Source organism: Pocillopora verrucosa, chromosome 11 (assembly GCF_036669915.1).
Source record: "Pocillopora verrucosa isolate sample1 chromosome 11, ASM3666991v2, whole genome shotgun sequence".
NCBI lineage: Eukaryota > Metazoa > Cnidaria > Anthozoa > Scleractinia > Pocilloporidae > Pocillopora > Pocillopora verrucosa.
In genome coordinates this window covers 12,608,759-12,624,456 of record NC_089322.1, presented here as the reverse complement: position 1 = coordinate 12,624,456, position 15,698 = coordinate 12,608,759, and the positions used below count along the sequence as shown (strand labels likewise).

General features: G+C 37.8%; 2 protein-coding genes across 5 annotated transcripts; both read right to left on the bottom strand.

Annotated features, from left to right (window-relative positions):
* Positions 1–41: 41 nt before the first annotated feature.
* On the bottom strand, positions 42–2,084 carry LOC131795830 (BTB and MATH domain-containing protein 38-like). Its single transcript, XM_059113436.2, has one exon. The coding sequence runs from the start codon at positions 2,075–2,077 to the stop codon at positions 1,325–1,327; it is 753 nt and encodes a 250-aa protein (XP_058969419.1). The 5' UTR covers positions 2,078–2,084; the 3' UTR covers positions 42–1,324.
* Positions 2,085–4,499: 2,415 nt separating this feature from the next.
* LOC131795837 (nicolin-1-like) lies at positions 4,500–13,948 on the bottom strand. 4 transcript variants are annotated; one of them, XM_066174213.1, is made up of 10 exons: positions 13,803–13,948; positions 12,804–12,867; positions 12,353–12,462; positions 10,741–10,854; positions 9,319–9,390; positions 8,836–8,940; positions 7,685–8,758; positions 5,918–6,498; positions 5,146–5,369; positions 4,500–5,048 (listed from the first exon to the last, which is right to left on the bottom strand). In XM_066174213.1, exons 1-7 carry the CDS (start codon positions 13,938–13,940, stop codon positions 8,717–8,719), a joined length of 645 nt encoding a protein of 214 aa, XP_066030310.1. In that variant the 5' UTR covers positions 13,941–13,948; the 3' UTR covers positions 4,500–5,048; positions 5,146–5,369; positions 5,918–6,498; positions 7,685–8,716. The 4 variants fall into 4 exon arrangements, with proteins under 4 accessions (XP_066030310.1, XP_066030311.1, XP_058969422.2 ...); XM_066174214.1 differs by lacking the exon at positions 5,918–6,498 and having other exon boundaries at positions 7,681–8,758; XM_059113439.2 differs by lacking the exon at positions 5,918–6,498.
* Positions 13,949–15,698: the final 1,750 nt, after the last annotated feature.

Sequence of the window (15,698 nt, the reverse complement as noted above, 5' to 3'; positions counted from 1 at the left end):
AAATCTCTGTAGCTCTGAATCTCTGATGCTCTTGAGGCACATTACATTAAGTAATCTTTATTTGATTGCAAATTTTTCGCACCCCTTGCTGCCAACTGGCAACTAAGCAAACAAATTATCAAAGAGTAAAGAAAAAATTTAGGAATTGCAGAATTTCTCTACTGGTGCCAGTGCATGCCTCTCTTCTTTCTTCTTCTGTCTCTAATTTGATTGAGGTAGAGGACTCCCATTCAGTGGTGATTAATGTCTAGGAGTGACAAGCCTTGAGTTTGAGAGCAATCAACTAAACTGTTCATATAACATTAACTGCCTGAAAGCATGACATTTTATTTGGCTCCTGCAATTTAGATAAATTTTGGGCAGAATTGATCTCTTAATTAGGGGGCATTAGATGAAAATATCAGCATGTTAGAGAATATTAATTTTAGCTGATTTTAAAAACATCAATTTTCAATGAATCACCTTCCTTATTTTCTTAGTTTGATGCTAGGTCCAAGACAGATGTTAGATTTCTACCATGGAGGGGTTATTATTAAATTAAGTAATTTACTATGATTCATTCCATTTTTCACCCCTTAGTTAACTGCTCATACTGGTTTGAGAAAACTAACATTTTCTGCCTTGTTAAGATGATTGAAAAAAGACTACAGTAGAACTCCTATTAACTCAAACTTTGTTAACTTGAAACCCCCAGCTAACTCAAAAAAGATGTGATTTCCCTTAACCCCATTTTTCCATCATTTACAATCAGCTGACTCAAACTCTTCCTTGTTTCCCTTGAGAGTTAGCTGGGTTCTATTGTATCTACAGTAGACAGATAAAACTTATGCTGAAGTCTTGCTTTACCTACTCTAACTCTAACTAACATTATCTAGTGTTTCCTTAAGATGAATGTAATTTGGTTCTTCTCTGAGATTTCCACAGTGCACACAAATATCAAAGCTCATAAACCATTGATAGCAAAAGTAATTCACGAAACATTGTAACTTGATGTTTATAACAAATTTTGAGATACTTTTTTTGTATGACTGTATTAATTTAACTGTCTCACTGGCACATGTTGGACATGAGATAGTTTGAGGTAACCCACATTCAACAGTTCCAGAGTAATTACCAAATAAGATTTTTTGCAAATATTGACTAAATGTTGAATTCAAAATGCTACAATGTTAATTTAAAAAATTGAAAGCCCGAATACACCAATGAGTCCAATACTTTATCAACTGGAGTCTTGAATTTCGTGCTTACTCCTCTTTCACATGTCATAATTAAATATTAAGTTCATCACACAAACACCCTTTTTATTCCAGAAGTGTAGAGACTCTTAGTCAAACGGACTCGAGTGTTCAAGCTCTCTGAACCGTTTCCTCATCATAAAATGTCTTCGATAGGAACAAGGCCCATGGTCATCATCGTCTTTGTCACTCTTCTTCATCTTCAAAACTTCAATAGTTGACTTACACGAGGTCAGCCTTTTCTCCAGGTACTTCACTCTTTCCTCTACAAGTTGCTGTGAATACCGTGGCTCTAGCTGGGAAAATAATTCATTTTTCTTAAGAGTTTCCCAGTTAGTTTCCTGCGAAACAAACCTTTGCATACACCTTTGAATCAGTTCATTACTAAGCTGATGTCTTTGTGCCATAACGACAAATTCGAGTGCTTCGTCATTAGTCATACTCTTATACATGAAGTACTTTTCACATCGAGCCTTCAGTCTATCCAGCTGGTATTCACATGAAAGCTCTAGCAAAGAAAAGGAGTTTTCTTCACAGATTCGATGTTCAACGTAAGGGTAAATAGAACGAAGGAGTTCCTCTATTTCGTCCGCCTTCTTCCCAGGAAGTGGAATTTCAGTTGCAGTTTTCTCTTTGAAGTCCGAGGAAAGCATCCGGTCGAAAACAGGAGAACACATCGATAAAATGGTACGATGAACATGAAATCGCTTGTTTTCGACAACAAGTACTAGATCACTCATTTTCCAAGGATTGGAAAAATCCAGTTCTGGCTTACAAGTAATTATTTTAGAAGGAGTGTTAGTATTGTCGCTCGCTCCAGAAGGTGGACTGGCAGCAGCCATGTTTTCTCACTAAGGTCTGGGTACGAGCATTTATTGTCGAGGAAGCCAAAATTACACTGGGCGCAACGGTCGCAAGTCAACAACATCATTACCGCGTAGCGAAAATGTGGGATTTGATTCTTCACTACGGTCTTTTTCTCGGTGGTATTTTTCAGCTGATCTGTATACTGGCAATTGTAGTGGTTCCTATAAACAAACGGGTTGACGACCAAGACGATTTCCATGCAAAGGAAGAAACAGCAAGAAAATCTCATCTGGCATCTAACTCGTCACATCCTAAATTAAGAGAAAGGAAGAAAAAGAAGTGAGGACGCCCTCGTATTTGTTGGATTCCATAGCAGTCCTACCCCTAACGTACACTTGAATTTTCTCCTCATTGTCTTAGTTACGCGTGTTGGACAAAGTTTAAACTCTCTTACTCAAAAGCATATTTGGAAACCAAGACATCTGAGCCAGTTTGCTGGGAACATAAGTTAGAACTGACAATCGTATCATGTCCTTCATCGATCGACCAGTTTCATTATTCTCGATAATTTATACATTGTTTTACTTAAAACGAGTATCAGTTCGATGGACGAGGGTAATTTCGGAGAGATTTCCGTTTAAGCCAAAGTATTATCGTCTTCTTTAACCAAGAACTGTATGCATAATGATGAGGAAATCAACCAACATCAAAATGAATAACAAGAAATCTATTTATTAACGGTCTGTGACAATTTGGACATTTCATATAGAAGTTCCTTTTCACATAGTTTTGCTATCATGAAAGTAGTGTTACATTTTCTGTAAATAAGCAAACTTCGTTCCAGCTGAATAGCACTGGCAATGGCACACAAACGAAAGATTTAAGTAAAACCCCAGTGGTAGTACTTGATCCTTGTCAGGGTAAAGCTTTCAAGCAAAAACTATTCACAGATCTACACAATAACAACACACTTTAGGTGTAGTTGCTTGAAAACAAATTTTGAAATTCAGTGTGCCCAGATTCTTTCCCATCTATTCTTATCTAAAAAGAAATCACTCTTGTGGCCCAATTGTGTGAAGCCTGTAGGTCCATTGCCCCTCTTGATCTTGTAAGGCTTGTTTGTATGTCATCCTATCTATCACTTGAACTGAAATATCATTAAGTTCATGGTGTCCCAGACTGTTGTAATATCTGAAGAGATCTCTCTCTCCATACTCCACAGAGAGCCTTACATGTAAGTGTGCTCCCTGATGCAACTTGTGGTTATTGATATCTGATAAAAACTTGGTTGTTGATCCTAAATGTACTGAGTGTTTCTGACAATCCTTGCACAATAGTAATTGTACTGTGATAACAATCTGGCTTGTAACTAATGATACAAATTTTTCTGGTTCTTTTCAAATTAAGTCTGTGGCGTAGTTTCAGATGTTGCACACCAGACCTCACCCATCACTACATTACTTCTTTCCTTTCCATTACTACTTGGAGCACTGTCAGACAAATTTCACATGTGCTAGTTAATCAGTATGGCTTATTGGTCCTTCAAAAGCCCTAAGAGGAACTCCTTTGACTGCTTTTTACATTTTTAGGAGTTCAGCACGAGGGAATGCAATTCTCCTGAAAGGTCACCTACATACCCTTGAACAAAATGGTCGATGATAACCACAAGTACTCTGCCATTTGGGCATGGTATTGATTATTCCCCTCTGATTTTCAATTTTGTTTGTTGAATTTGTTTGGTGACAAACTCTTGGTTTCTTCTTTTTTCTAACAAAAAATGTGCACAGTTCCACTGCCCCAAACTAAATACCTTCTCACAAGATCAGTCTTAACCTCAGAGCAAGGGTGTATGGTTTGGTTTCCTTACTTGTGCATGGCTGACATGGTGTGTGAAACATAAACAGATGGTTGTAGGAAGGCTTTGTGTATAAATCTGTCTCTATTTTCCCATCAGTGTTTGTTATTTCTAAATATAGGTAAATACATTTCTGATGAGTTAAGTGAGGAGAATTTAGTATTAGATCAACTGATAATCTCCCAACTTGATATTTCTCTTTATTCTCACTGCTTTTCTGCTTGATATTGTATTGGTATTGTAAGGAGAAATTCTGCCCTGGTCACTCAGTTGAGTTAAAGGATTAAGTACATATTCTAACATCTCTCTAAAATTTGATAAAGAATGTGTTTCCAGTGATTTGTCATTAAACCATTCAACTAAGAACAATACATAATTTGTTTAACACATCCAACAACACAGATTCACCCCAAAGGTGAACAAATATCATTGGTTAACTACCAACAGAAAAAAGCTAGTTTAAGCATAAAAAACTAGTTGAATTACCATAGGTGAATGCAGAAAACACTTTATCTTTCTATGCAAAAGTTATAACATTTAACATATTTGGGAACTTGAAAAAAAATAGACAGATAAGATTTACCCATTCAAATGAAAGCAACTTTTTGATTCCATCTTTATTGCGTAATGGAAAAAACATTGCACAAATGGAAACTTTCAAAATTTAACATTGCACATTGACACGCCTCTACTATTATAAAATTTACCCTAAGGAAAAATTATGAGGCACATAACCAATATAAATCATCATCCAGTACCACTTAAAAACCATACAGGTATGGATCCTCACGAGTTTCTTCCTCAGATAACATTGTGTTCATCCACTCATTTACAGATGGAATGAATGGTGGAACTTCTTGTTGAACTTTGGCCTCAAAGTTTTCAGCAGGGGGGGTGGCTGATTCGGTTTTACCAGCGAGCACTCCAATTAGCGTATTCAATCCCTCTTTCATTGCTTCTTGTTGCGCAGAAATATGCCGAAGCCATGTGATTATTTCTGAATGGCTGTCAGTCTGGCTCTGCATGGAAAGGTTTGGTGGCACGGAGTGGGACGGCCTAAGTTTACGTGTCGGTGGTAGAGGCGACAGAACTGATGGCAGCATTGGTGTGTATGACAAAGGTGCTGGGGATGGTGTTCTGGGGATGGTGGCCTATAAGGCAAAAATTTGTTTTATGCGAATTACTTAGGGGAAGCGGGACAGATCTTTAAAGTAAATTTCTTCGAATTCACAGCGTAACTGTACATACCTGTTCCGGTTCACTTCCCTTTTCCTTTTTCACTTTCGCCTTCTCATCCGCGACTGACTGTTTCCGCTTTTTGGACGCAGCTTTCTCGATCGTTTTATCAGCTATCTCGGTCGGCTCTTCACTCGTAATGGCTGATGTCGCCTCCTCTTGCTTTTTGAACAGCTCAGAATTTCCGGGGTCCTCGAGAAACTTAGATTCCGTTTCGCGCAATTCGGAAAAATCATCTGAAGTATAAGCAGATGTTTAGACAACGTGAAAGGAAGCCTGAGTATAGTTACTCTAAAGTTAAACGAACACAATAGAATTGAATACTAGTAAACCAAAAATGAGCACATTTACCGTTGACACCGATTATTTCAGCTTGATAAACTTGCCTCTCGAACTTAACCATTACTTTGCTGCCCTTACTTACATTGTCTCCTTGGACAACTTTTTGGATATTTTTAATAGGAATAATACTAGTAGTCTGGTCTATTGGGAAATAGAACAGACCATACTTTGGTACCTTCAAACTAGCCCTGAAAGACATATTAGTTAATGGTGAACTTTACGTCATTAACTAAAACATAATTAAATTGAAATTGTATTTATACTAGAGGTCGGATCGAAAGTTCACAGAAAGAGCCAATCACAGTCTAGCAGTATGGAACTTCCATGCAGTACAAATAAAACCTTGCTTGAAAGCAAGCCATTTCACTTAATGTGTTAATCTATGTTCTCGTTGATATCCTAAACGTATATTTAGAACTGTGAGTCACAAATAAGTCACTACCGTAAAAGAAAGTCTTCATCTGGCGATGAGGTCGACTGCTAACGCTTTATCAGGTGTATCACTGCGATGTAATGTGATTGGTGGATTTCGATCCCTATTGTTCAGGCGAGTCCTTGTTTTCCGAGAGGTCTGACTCCAAAATTGGTGGTAGAGGTGGAGGTGGAGGTCTGGGCACGGGCTAAACATATAGGGGGATGTTGGTGAACAGTCACTCTACGTCAAAGGGTTCCATGATCTCGTGGTCCTGAGTCTTCTCACGGAAGGGAAGTCAGCTGAGTTCGTCACTGATATGTGCCCGTTCCGCTTTAATAACATACCTGTTCTGGTTCACTTCTCTTTTCCTTTTTCTTCTCTAATTCTCATCCCCGACTGACTGTTTTCGCACTTTGGACGCGCAAGTTCTCACGGAGTCTAAGAGGTTCGCAATCTGAGCAGGTGCTAGTGTCGTGCGGTTTGCAAGGCTTGGGTCACTCTCTGACCTTTGTCGCGCGGCTTCTACGGCACCCTCAATGGGGACGTTGATGAACAGTGACTCTACGTCAAAGGACACCATGATCTCGTGGTCTTGAATCTTCTCACCGCTGATGGTAGAAGAGAATTGAGCAAAGTTGGCCACTGATATCTGTCAGGGATGTAGCTTAAGTTTTTAGCAGGCGGGAATCTTGCAATGATAGGCGGGTATTTGGGCCGAAGGCCCACCTGACTCTAGCGTGCCTTTGGCACGCTATATCTAGATGTGAAGGTGTAAACAAATGAAATAAATAAACAACAATCTTCTGACAACATTTAAAAACATTTTGGGGAAAGAAGTAGTGCTTCACAGCCGGAAAAATCGCGTTCACAACCGGGTAATTTTCCCGGCTTCCGGCTGTTATCTACATCCCTGATCTGTCCGTTCCGCTTAAAGGAGAGTAGCTTCTCGAACAGTTTGCGGGTCCGACGGATCCTTCTCAAGGAGCTTGTATGGTCCGATCCCGATCAGCGCTGACATCTTAGCATGGTATGTGTTAGTATCGAGGACTACACTAACACCCAGCACCTTCAATGGGGACGTTGATGAACAGTGACTCTACGTCAAAGGACACCATGATCTCGTGGTCCTGAATCTTCTCACTGCCGATGATAGAAGAGTATTGAGCAGAGTTGGTCACTGATATCTGTCCGTTCCGTATGAACTGCATGGTCCGATCCCGATCAGCGCTGACATCTTAGCATAGTATGTGTTAGTGTCGAGGACTCGGCTGGGTGTTCAGCCTTTTACGGTTACCATCAAACGAATTCGGCAAAAACTTGGATGTACTAAATACGGGCCTAAGTGCTGCCAACTAGTTCTCGAGGCAAACTGAGTCGCCCGACTGGCTTTCGCCCAATAATCCCTCGAGAGCGAAGAGAATTTAGAAGATATCATCTTCACAGATGAAAGTACGATCTAGTCGGAACGCCACGGAAAGATCTGTTTCAGAAAAGAGGGAGAAGCCCCGAAGACGAAGCCAGGGTGCAAACATCCGTCTAAAGTCAATGTTTAGGTCGGTATCTCAACGCGAGGTGCGACGCCTATCCTTATTTTTACGGGCATCTTGCGATAAGAGTTCCACGTGGAGCAGACTCTCCATGAAAGTGTCACGCGTTGTGTGGCTCGATGTTAAGTGACGAGAGGAACCGTTGAGAATATAGGAATAGTATTGGGAACGAAATATGTTCGATTTACAATGATAAGTATTTCAAAATATGAACATCTTTCACGTAAAATCAATAGAACTTACTAACATCTTGTGTTTCCGTCGTGGTTTCCAGCGTTCTCTGCCGTTTTAAGCTTGCTTTGCCATCACTGCTATTCCTGCTATAAGATGATGTCAGGGCTGCAGACTACGATTTCGACTGTTGTCCACGTGGAGGCGGTTTGCGCATCGAAAATCCTCCCGATCGGCATTTTTATCACCCTAAGTTTACGATCTAAGATCCTGTTATATGTCTCAATACCAACACTACCCGCGCATTACGCTGAAAACGAGCGTTTTCTGTCATTTCCAAGTTCGCCTCTCTCTGGCTATTCTCTTGATGACCAGAAAGGACACGGCTGCGGAAGAGACTTGCGTACGAGGTCAATTTCTTCTCTGCCAAGATTGGTACGGTGGATTAATGTGTAATGCTTAACCAACCCCACAAGATGAATGACCTAAGATTTAATTTGGGGAACTTTGTGGATCAATTATTCCTTTACAATGTGGCACGTGAGACTTCACATACAACGTTAGCACTAATTATGGTCAATTTCAGGTGGCGAAATCTGCTCATCATGAGGGCTCCAAATAAACCACATAAACCCATTAAGTGACACATAAACTTTATTGTATCATACATTCATCATTCATTTCAGTAATTAAAAAATGTTCCCAATTCATCCTTGCCACTAGTCCACACCATAAAAATGTCATCAATGTGTCTCAACCAAACATACAGCCTAATCAGATCTTGTGTCAAAAATTTTCCTTCCAATCTATCCCTAAATAAATTGACATAGGCAGGTGCCATTTTTTAGTCAATAGCTGTCCTAAGGGTAGTGTTCACTATCAAATTCAAACTGGTCGTTCTGTTGTATAAACTCAGTCAGATCCATAATCTGTAGGAATTCTCAGATGCTTCTCCCATTGGGAATCTCCCAGTTGAAGATAGATGATACATTGTAAGCATCAGCCTTGTTTACTCTGTATGGAACCATACTGACACATGAACATCACATGGTTCATATTTCCTCTCTTTCCTTGGCCAGGAAATCACATACATCAAGCAGCTGTACTGTTATGTGTAAGATAACAAGTTGATGTCATAGCTTCTGTCAATCTAAAAAACAAATTCTCATCAGCCAAATGAGTGAATTTTTATCATTGCTGTTGAAACCAATAAAGCTTAAAACTTACATCAAAACGACCAATAGACAGATTCTGTTTTGAGGATATCACCCCCTGGGTCAATGCCCAAAGTTGCTGAATGCTGGAGGCCACATTCTCTGAGTTAGAGACATTCTGAAACAAAGATTGTTAGCTTCAATGAATTTTTGATAAAATGGTCACTTTGCAATTATTAAGTTTAACTACCACATCTAGAAGCAGTCAATTCACTTGACTGTAAAATATTAAAATGTAAAATGATGGAATCATTAAAAGTGACATACACTGGACAACAAACACCTGCTTAGACTAAATCCTCTTCAACCAACTTTGGACCAACCTGCCTCTTATACTCTGGCAGAGGGCAATTGATTTTAACAAAACATAGCTTTACCTGTTTGTGAGTTCTAAAGGAGTTTTTAAAAAAACTTTTACAATAATTTTCAATAGGTTGGACACTAAAACAACCACTCAGATAATAAGTACTACAATTATATCACATTTGATATGCACCTGTACTGCTTTTATTCCACCAGGATTATGACAGTCATCATTATGTAGCCATTCTGGTACTGATGAGCAATTCTGAAAAGCAATGAAAGTCTTATTATGTGCTAGAATTTGTAGCATTAAAGCTATATCTTGGACTTTTCTACACACGACATTGGAAAATAGAATGACAACATTTTTTAAACAAATTCAAACAAGACTAGTACCCCATTCACACCAGCAAAACATGTTTAGTTCAACCACATTTAACCCTTTCACTCCCAAGATCTGATTAGTAATTCTCCTTACTATCTGCCATACAATTCTTATGATGTTAGTTCAGAGAATTTGGTATTGGATCAACTAATAATCCCATGATTGATATTCTTCTCTATTCTCATCACCTGCCTGCTTAATATTGTATTGATATTGTAAGGAGAAATCCTGTCTTGGTCACTTGTGGGAGTGAAAGGGTTAACTGAATGAAAATCAGAAACAGAGAACTGAAAAACTGAATTTTCCCATGCAAAGTGGTTAGTAGTTATTTCAAAATGTTAAAGTTGAAGTTGACAAGCAGCAGTTTAACCAGCTCCTATAAAGAAAACTATTCAACACAGTGTTTAACATACAGCTCAAAACATATTTAAGCTTTGATGTATATGGGATATTAGCTAAGAGTTGTGGTTTAATGATCATTGAATTAGCTGTGAATTCATGAAGGGTTGTCACCTCCTTCCATGTTTACTGTTTTAATTCTACATAAGAACTTTCAAAGATATCATCCATACTGGTTTTAAAATGTGAAAGAAGGTGGCAGGGACTAATACAACCCAACAGATCCAAACTCACTACTACAAACTCTGGATTCATATTTTTTTCCACATTCAGTAATATTTGAAATTTACACGCAGTTTCATAATACTTTCAACCTGCTGCTGGTACATGCTTCTGGTTCAACAATTTGACGAAATAATATATTATTGATAACTTTTTCCTCTGGAGAATGAATGAATGAATGCTTTAACCCTTTCACAACCAAGATCTCATTAGTAATTCTTGTACTGTCAACCATACAATTCTTATGAGTTTAATTGGGAGAATTTAGTTAAATGGATCAACTAATTATCTCACTAGTTGATATTTTACTTTATTCTCATTACATTTATGACTGATATTGTATTGGTATTGTAAGGAGAAATTCTGTCCTGGTCACTCATTGGAGTTGAAGGCTCAATATGTATTCTTATATCTTTCTAAAAGTTGGTACAAAATGATATGTTTCCATTTATTTGTCATTTAACTGTTCATAACTGTATTGAGGTGTCAATACATGATTTGTTTGAAACATCTGGGCATAGATTCATCCCAAAGGTGAAAAAATATCATTCTGTCTTAACTTTCAACAGACAAAAAATTAGTTTAAGCACAAAAAACTTGTTGAATTACCATAGGTGAATGTAGAAAGCACTTTATCTCTTCTATGCCAAAGTTACTCCAGTGAGGGGAAGGTTGTCGGAGAATTAACCTCATCATTATCACTTGAAGAGGAGGCTCGTCCATCTAAAATGATTAAAAAGTATCTCAGTGTAATAGCTGGACTGTACAATACTTGATTCTAATTATTTTTGCCAGTTTAACCACTAAAAATTAGTTTATTGTGATATATAACATATGCTGCTTTGATATCTAAGAGAGTATAATACCATTAATTGAAACTGCCAATTTATTAAGTTTAGAGGTTTCCTTTGTATCATTTTGTATCCACCTTGGTATGCCAAGGGTAATCATGATAACAGGAAAATAGTGATTCCAATCTTTGAAAAATGATGCCCATTGGTTACATCCCTCAACTCTACACAATAAGTAACCACTAGCTGCTGAATAAAGGGAAAATTCAGCCACAGTTTTCAGTTGCATTACCTTTAACACATTTGGAAACTCTTGAAAAAATAGACAGGAAGATTTACCCTTTCAAATGAGAGCACATAAATGTGATTCCATTTTTATCACACAAAGGGAAAAACATTGTACAAAGGAAAACTTTCAAGGTTTAGCATTGAACACTGGCAAGCCTCTACTAATAAAAAATTTACCCTCAGGAGAAATTAAGAGCCACATAACTATTACAAATCATCATCCAGTACCACTGAAAAACCAGTCACTAATCTCTGTTTGGAAATTTCAACATTTCCCTTGTTCCAAGAGGTAAACCAAATCATGATCATTGCAGATGAAAAATAGTCAGCTGGTCAAGAAAACGTGACTGCACCTCCTCATTAACCAAAGGAAATAACAAAAAGATGGCAATTGGCATTTCATAAAATTACCCTGTATGTGACTAGTTGTGTTTTAGAGAAAAGTAAGGAGCTTTGGTGAAATAGAATTTACAATCCTAAGTTGTTATTTACAGGCCAGAAAAGCATTCTGAAGAAATAAAAATGATAAGTGCATTAGACCATAGAAATTCACAATTACCAAGCTGAAGATAATTTAATCCTTAATTGGCACTGCCTTTCAATCTGAGACCACTTGGAAGGAGCACACTAATATTTCTACAAGTAGTTCCCCAGGTGAAAAGGAACATGGTATCAGAACTGGCTCACACACACTGTTTATGCATCTCATTGTTACAGAATCGCACATGGTATTAGCAATACAAGTGTGTCTCACAATGTCAAGTGCATGAAAGTGAACAAGACCACAGTTGATTAGGGCAATATTGGTTGCCAACCAGTTTATAAGAGTTTTCCCCTATGCCAAATTTTCTCTCTCATGTTGTAAGATAATAATCAATAAAAAATGTCCTCTTCCCCAAAAAGGGATTGATGTTCAGTGTATTCTCAAAGCTTGTCAATTAGCCTTAGTTTACCTCTTCAATTCTTTAAAACCTATTAAGTATGAGAAATAATAATCTTTATTTCCCTCAGGCCATGCATCTACCTAATATAGAACTTCAGAGAGAAAATCTAACTTTGATCTAAGGTTGAATAGATCTGCTTTCATCAGTCAAGTGTTACTGTTTAGTTGTCTTGTATCACATTTAAGTAAAATTTTATACCTTACTAATATTAATCACAAAAAAATCCTGGCTTCCTGTTTCTAAATGAGGATGAGGCATCAGAGTGTAGTTCTTCACAAGGGTTTTCCATTGCTCAGCACCTGCATGATCTAAAAGAGTCCTTCAGTTAACAACAAATTATCCAGTTATAGTATTTAATAAGCTGTCATTTTTCCTATTTCACAATTGTTCAGAATGACTACGTATCACTGATAGTGTTTGTAACCATTACAACAAAATTGCCTTTAGTCATCTGACTCAAGTTGCATAGTAATTACTCTTGGTAAGATTGCATCTTTCCATCTCTAACTGATCATGATACATCTGTCAATATTATAAAATGCAAGATATATCATAATCATATAAGAGTGGTGTAAATGGATTTGAAACACTTTTATCAGTGAAATCACAAATATTAAAAGAAAAATATCAATTTTATGAACAACCTTACCTATAACTTTCAGTTTTACCATAACAGACGCTGTGTAAGAGTTCTTAAATGTCAGATTTCCAACCTGATAAAGTATATTAAAAAGAGAAAAAAACTAAGCTAAGCTAAGTTTAATAATCTGAACTGTTTGATAACTAATGTTCTCATACATTAGACCTACTATCAAAACTCTGATTGGTCAAGGGCATACAGTCAATATAGAGTAGGGTGTTTTTTCTTTGATAACAGTAGTCAAATCAATTGGAAAAAATGGTTTCATCATCAAAACAAATGTTTACAACATAATTTGAAAGCACCTCAACAATTATACAATAACAATTTTTCACCTATAGCTCGATGAATAATGTCAAATAATCCCCTTGACTTTGTCTTGGGGATTATTCAACAATATCCACTTAGCCTTAAGCAAATAATTGTTGAATATCATGCTTAACCTCATCATATAATTCATTAATATCAGCTACTTAGCAACTAGAACAGATTGATTTGCCCAGCCCAAGACTTTGAGGGCCTGAGTATGATTTTCTCAATCTAAGTTGTTCTTGTTTAGGTCTCTCACAATACATGGCATGGGAGTACATCCATTTGAAAAGAGAATGCAATTAATGCTATCAAATCTATCCTCTGAATTGTAAGAGAACTAAACAGAATGAGGTGGAATAAAAGACTGAACCCTTTACGTTCTAGCGAAAATTTAAAAATTCCTACAAATCAAAATTTAGCACCTAGCCCTATTACAAGCGATTCTCGAAACAACTCACGAAAAAGAGGCAACTTTTGTAGCCTGAGAAAATAACAGTACATTAAAATTCATTTATGCTGAAGTTTATTTCACTGTACTACACCCTTCAATAACACACAAACTCTGAAGCTCCATGTTAAGCTTGTGATTTTGTTTCAAGCTGGAATCTCCTACATTTTGACTCATTGAAGCAAGATTGAAGGTGAACCGAATAGACTGTTCAAGTGTGTGGGTTAAATAATCCAATTCTGCATTACCTGCACAGCATTCATTCCTGGAAGAATTATGTCAACCACTGACACACCAGACCTGAACTCGCTAGCCAAATCTCCAACCTTCAGTAGCATAGGTTTTTTAATTATAATCTTGCATTCAGAGGCCGTTTCCGTCGCCATCTTGTTTACCAATGTTTACGTGCGCCTCGTTTCCAGGCCTCGTCTACTTGTTACGCTCATGTCTACCGCTCGAATGAACCCACCCAAGAGGTCAAAAGAGGGCCTGAAGGAACTCAACCCCTGTTGTCATAGCTGGCGAACCCCTTAAAACGAATTTTGTAACACGGCTTTGGATACCAATGTGCCTCCTCAACGAGATTTTAGATCAAGTAAAAGTTTGAATGAAGTAACTTTTAAAGGGAAAAATCTATCAGAAAGTTGAAGTTTAGTTTTCCTGTTCGATATGCCGCCCAGCAATTTAGATGCCTCTGCAACGCCTGTGGCCGCCGGATCTTCTCTGAACACAGGCAGAGGTTTTTCTTCGGACCAAGAAGACCTTCCCCATATTGTCGAATCTCGTAGCTTGAGAATCAACAAAAGATCAATAGTATGAACGTACCGTCCTGCACCTGGGTCATTACTGTCACTGTAAAGTTTCATATCCGGGATATCAATCCAGGGTTTGTAATCTCGAAAACCTCATCGTCAGAGCATGTCGTGTTTCCGAGATACTGAGGGATTTTCTTGCACTTAAAGACCTGACAATGATGATTTAGAGAAATTATTGACTATGTGAAATCAGAAAAAGTAGTCGCGTTAGTTTAGAACTTTAGAACATAAGAAGAAGAAAGTTAAACGGAACTTAAAACGAAATATCAAATCTAATACCTTTGAGAATTTAGACTTGGTGCATTAAAATGTTCCAAACGCTAAAAAGTGGCCCACGCGGTGGAGGCTTATTCCGGTTTCCATAGTATAATAGTCCAACGTAGATTTCTGACCCTCCGCGGTTTCTTTGGTTTCTGTAACGACTCGCGCACTGGTATCTAAAGCCGGGTATGTTTTCTTCCCAGGTGAGGTGCTAGGTGGAGAGAGACGCTGCAAGAATTGGGTGTCACAATACTTGCCCCGGGAAACAAGGTGTCAAATTACAAGTAGGATATTTCTTGAACTGCATTTCCTTACAGCCGATAAGAGGTACGCCATAGTAATCAAAATTTCGACAAACCTTGTTGTCCCAATTTCCAGTCATCATCATCATCTTGTGTTCGTAGAAATCATTCCGCCCGTGCCTCTCACTGACTCGAGTAAAAGTTTCTACACATAAAAAAGAAGTAATTTGGTACAGTAGTGAATTGTATTAGTGTAGTAAAAGGGACGTATCGTATGCCTACTAAATGTATTGAACAGAAACAAAAAAATCAAATGAAAATATTTTTTAAATGCCACAAAAAATTTCAGTAAATTTTCGGTGGTTAAATTATTTTGTACTTCTTTCAGCGTCGCGTTCTTGTTGGTTCTTTACAATAATCAACGCTCGTTACTTTGGAAAATAAAAAGAATCTGGTGAAACGTAACCGTTTGTGAAGCGCGCGCAACAAAGAAATGAACTTAAAACCACGCGCGCGCTACCATAGCAACCAGAAACATTTGCTTTGCGGAAAATGATTTGAAGTACTTTTCATAAGAATGTGCATCGGGAAAAGTTCAAACCTCTTTGCTTGACAGATTTAGCGACGAAAACTGAGCGAATCCCTTCAAAAAGTGTGAACCGATTGACATGAAGAACCAGCTTAAGTCTTTGTTGCTGAGTCCACAACAGTCATTACCTGCTGGGCGACTTGAAGGGAAAAATGTTTTAAAAAGGAAGGAAAAATCTTACCTTCCAGTTTAGCACTGTATATAACATCTGAAAACAAAAATATAAGCGAAAGCGCT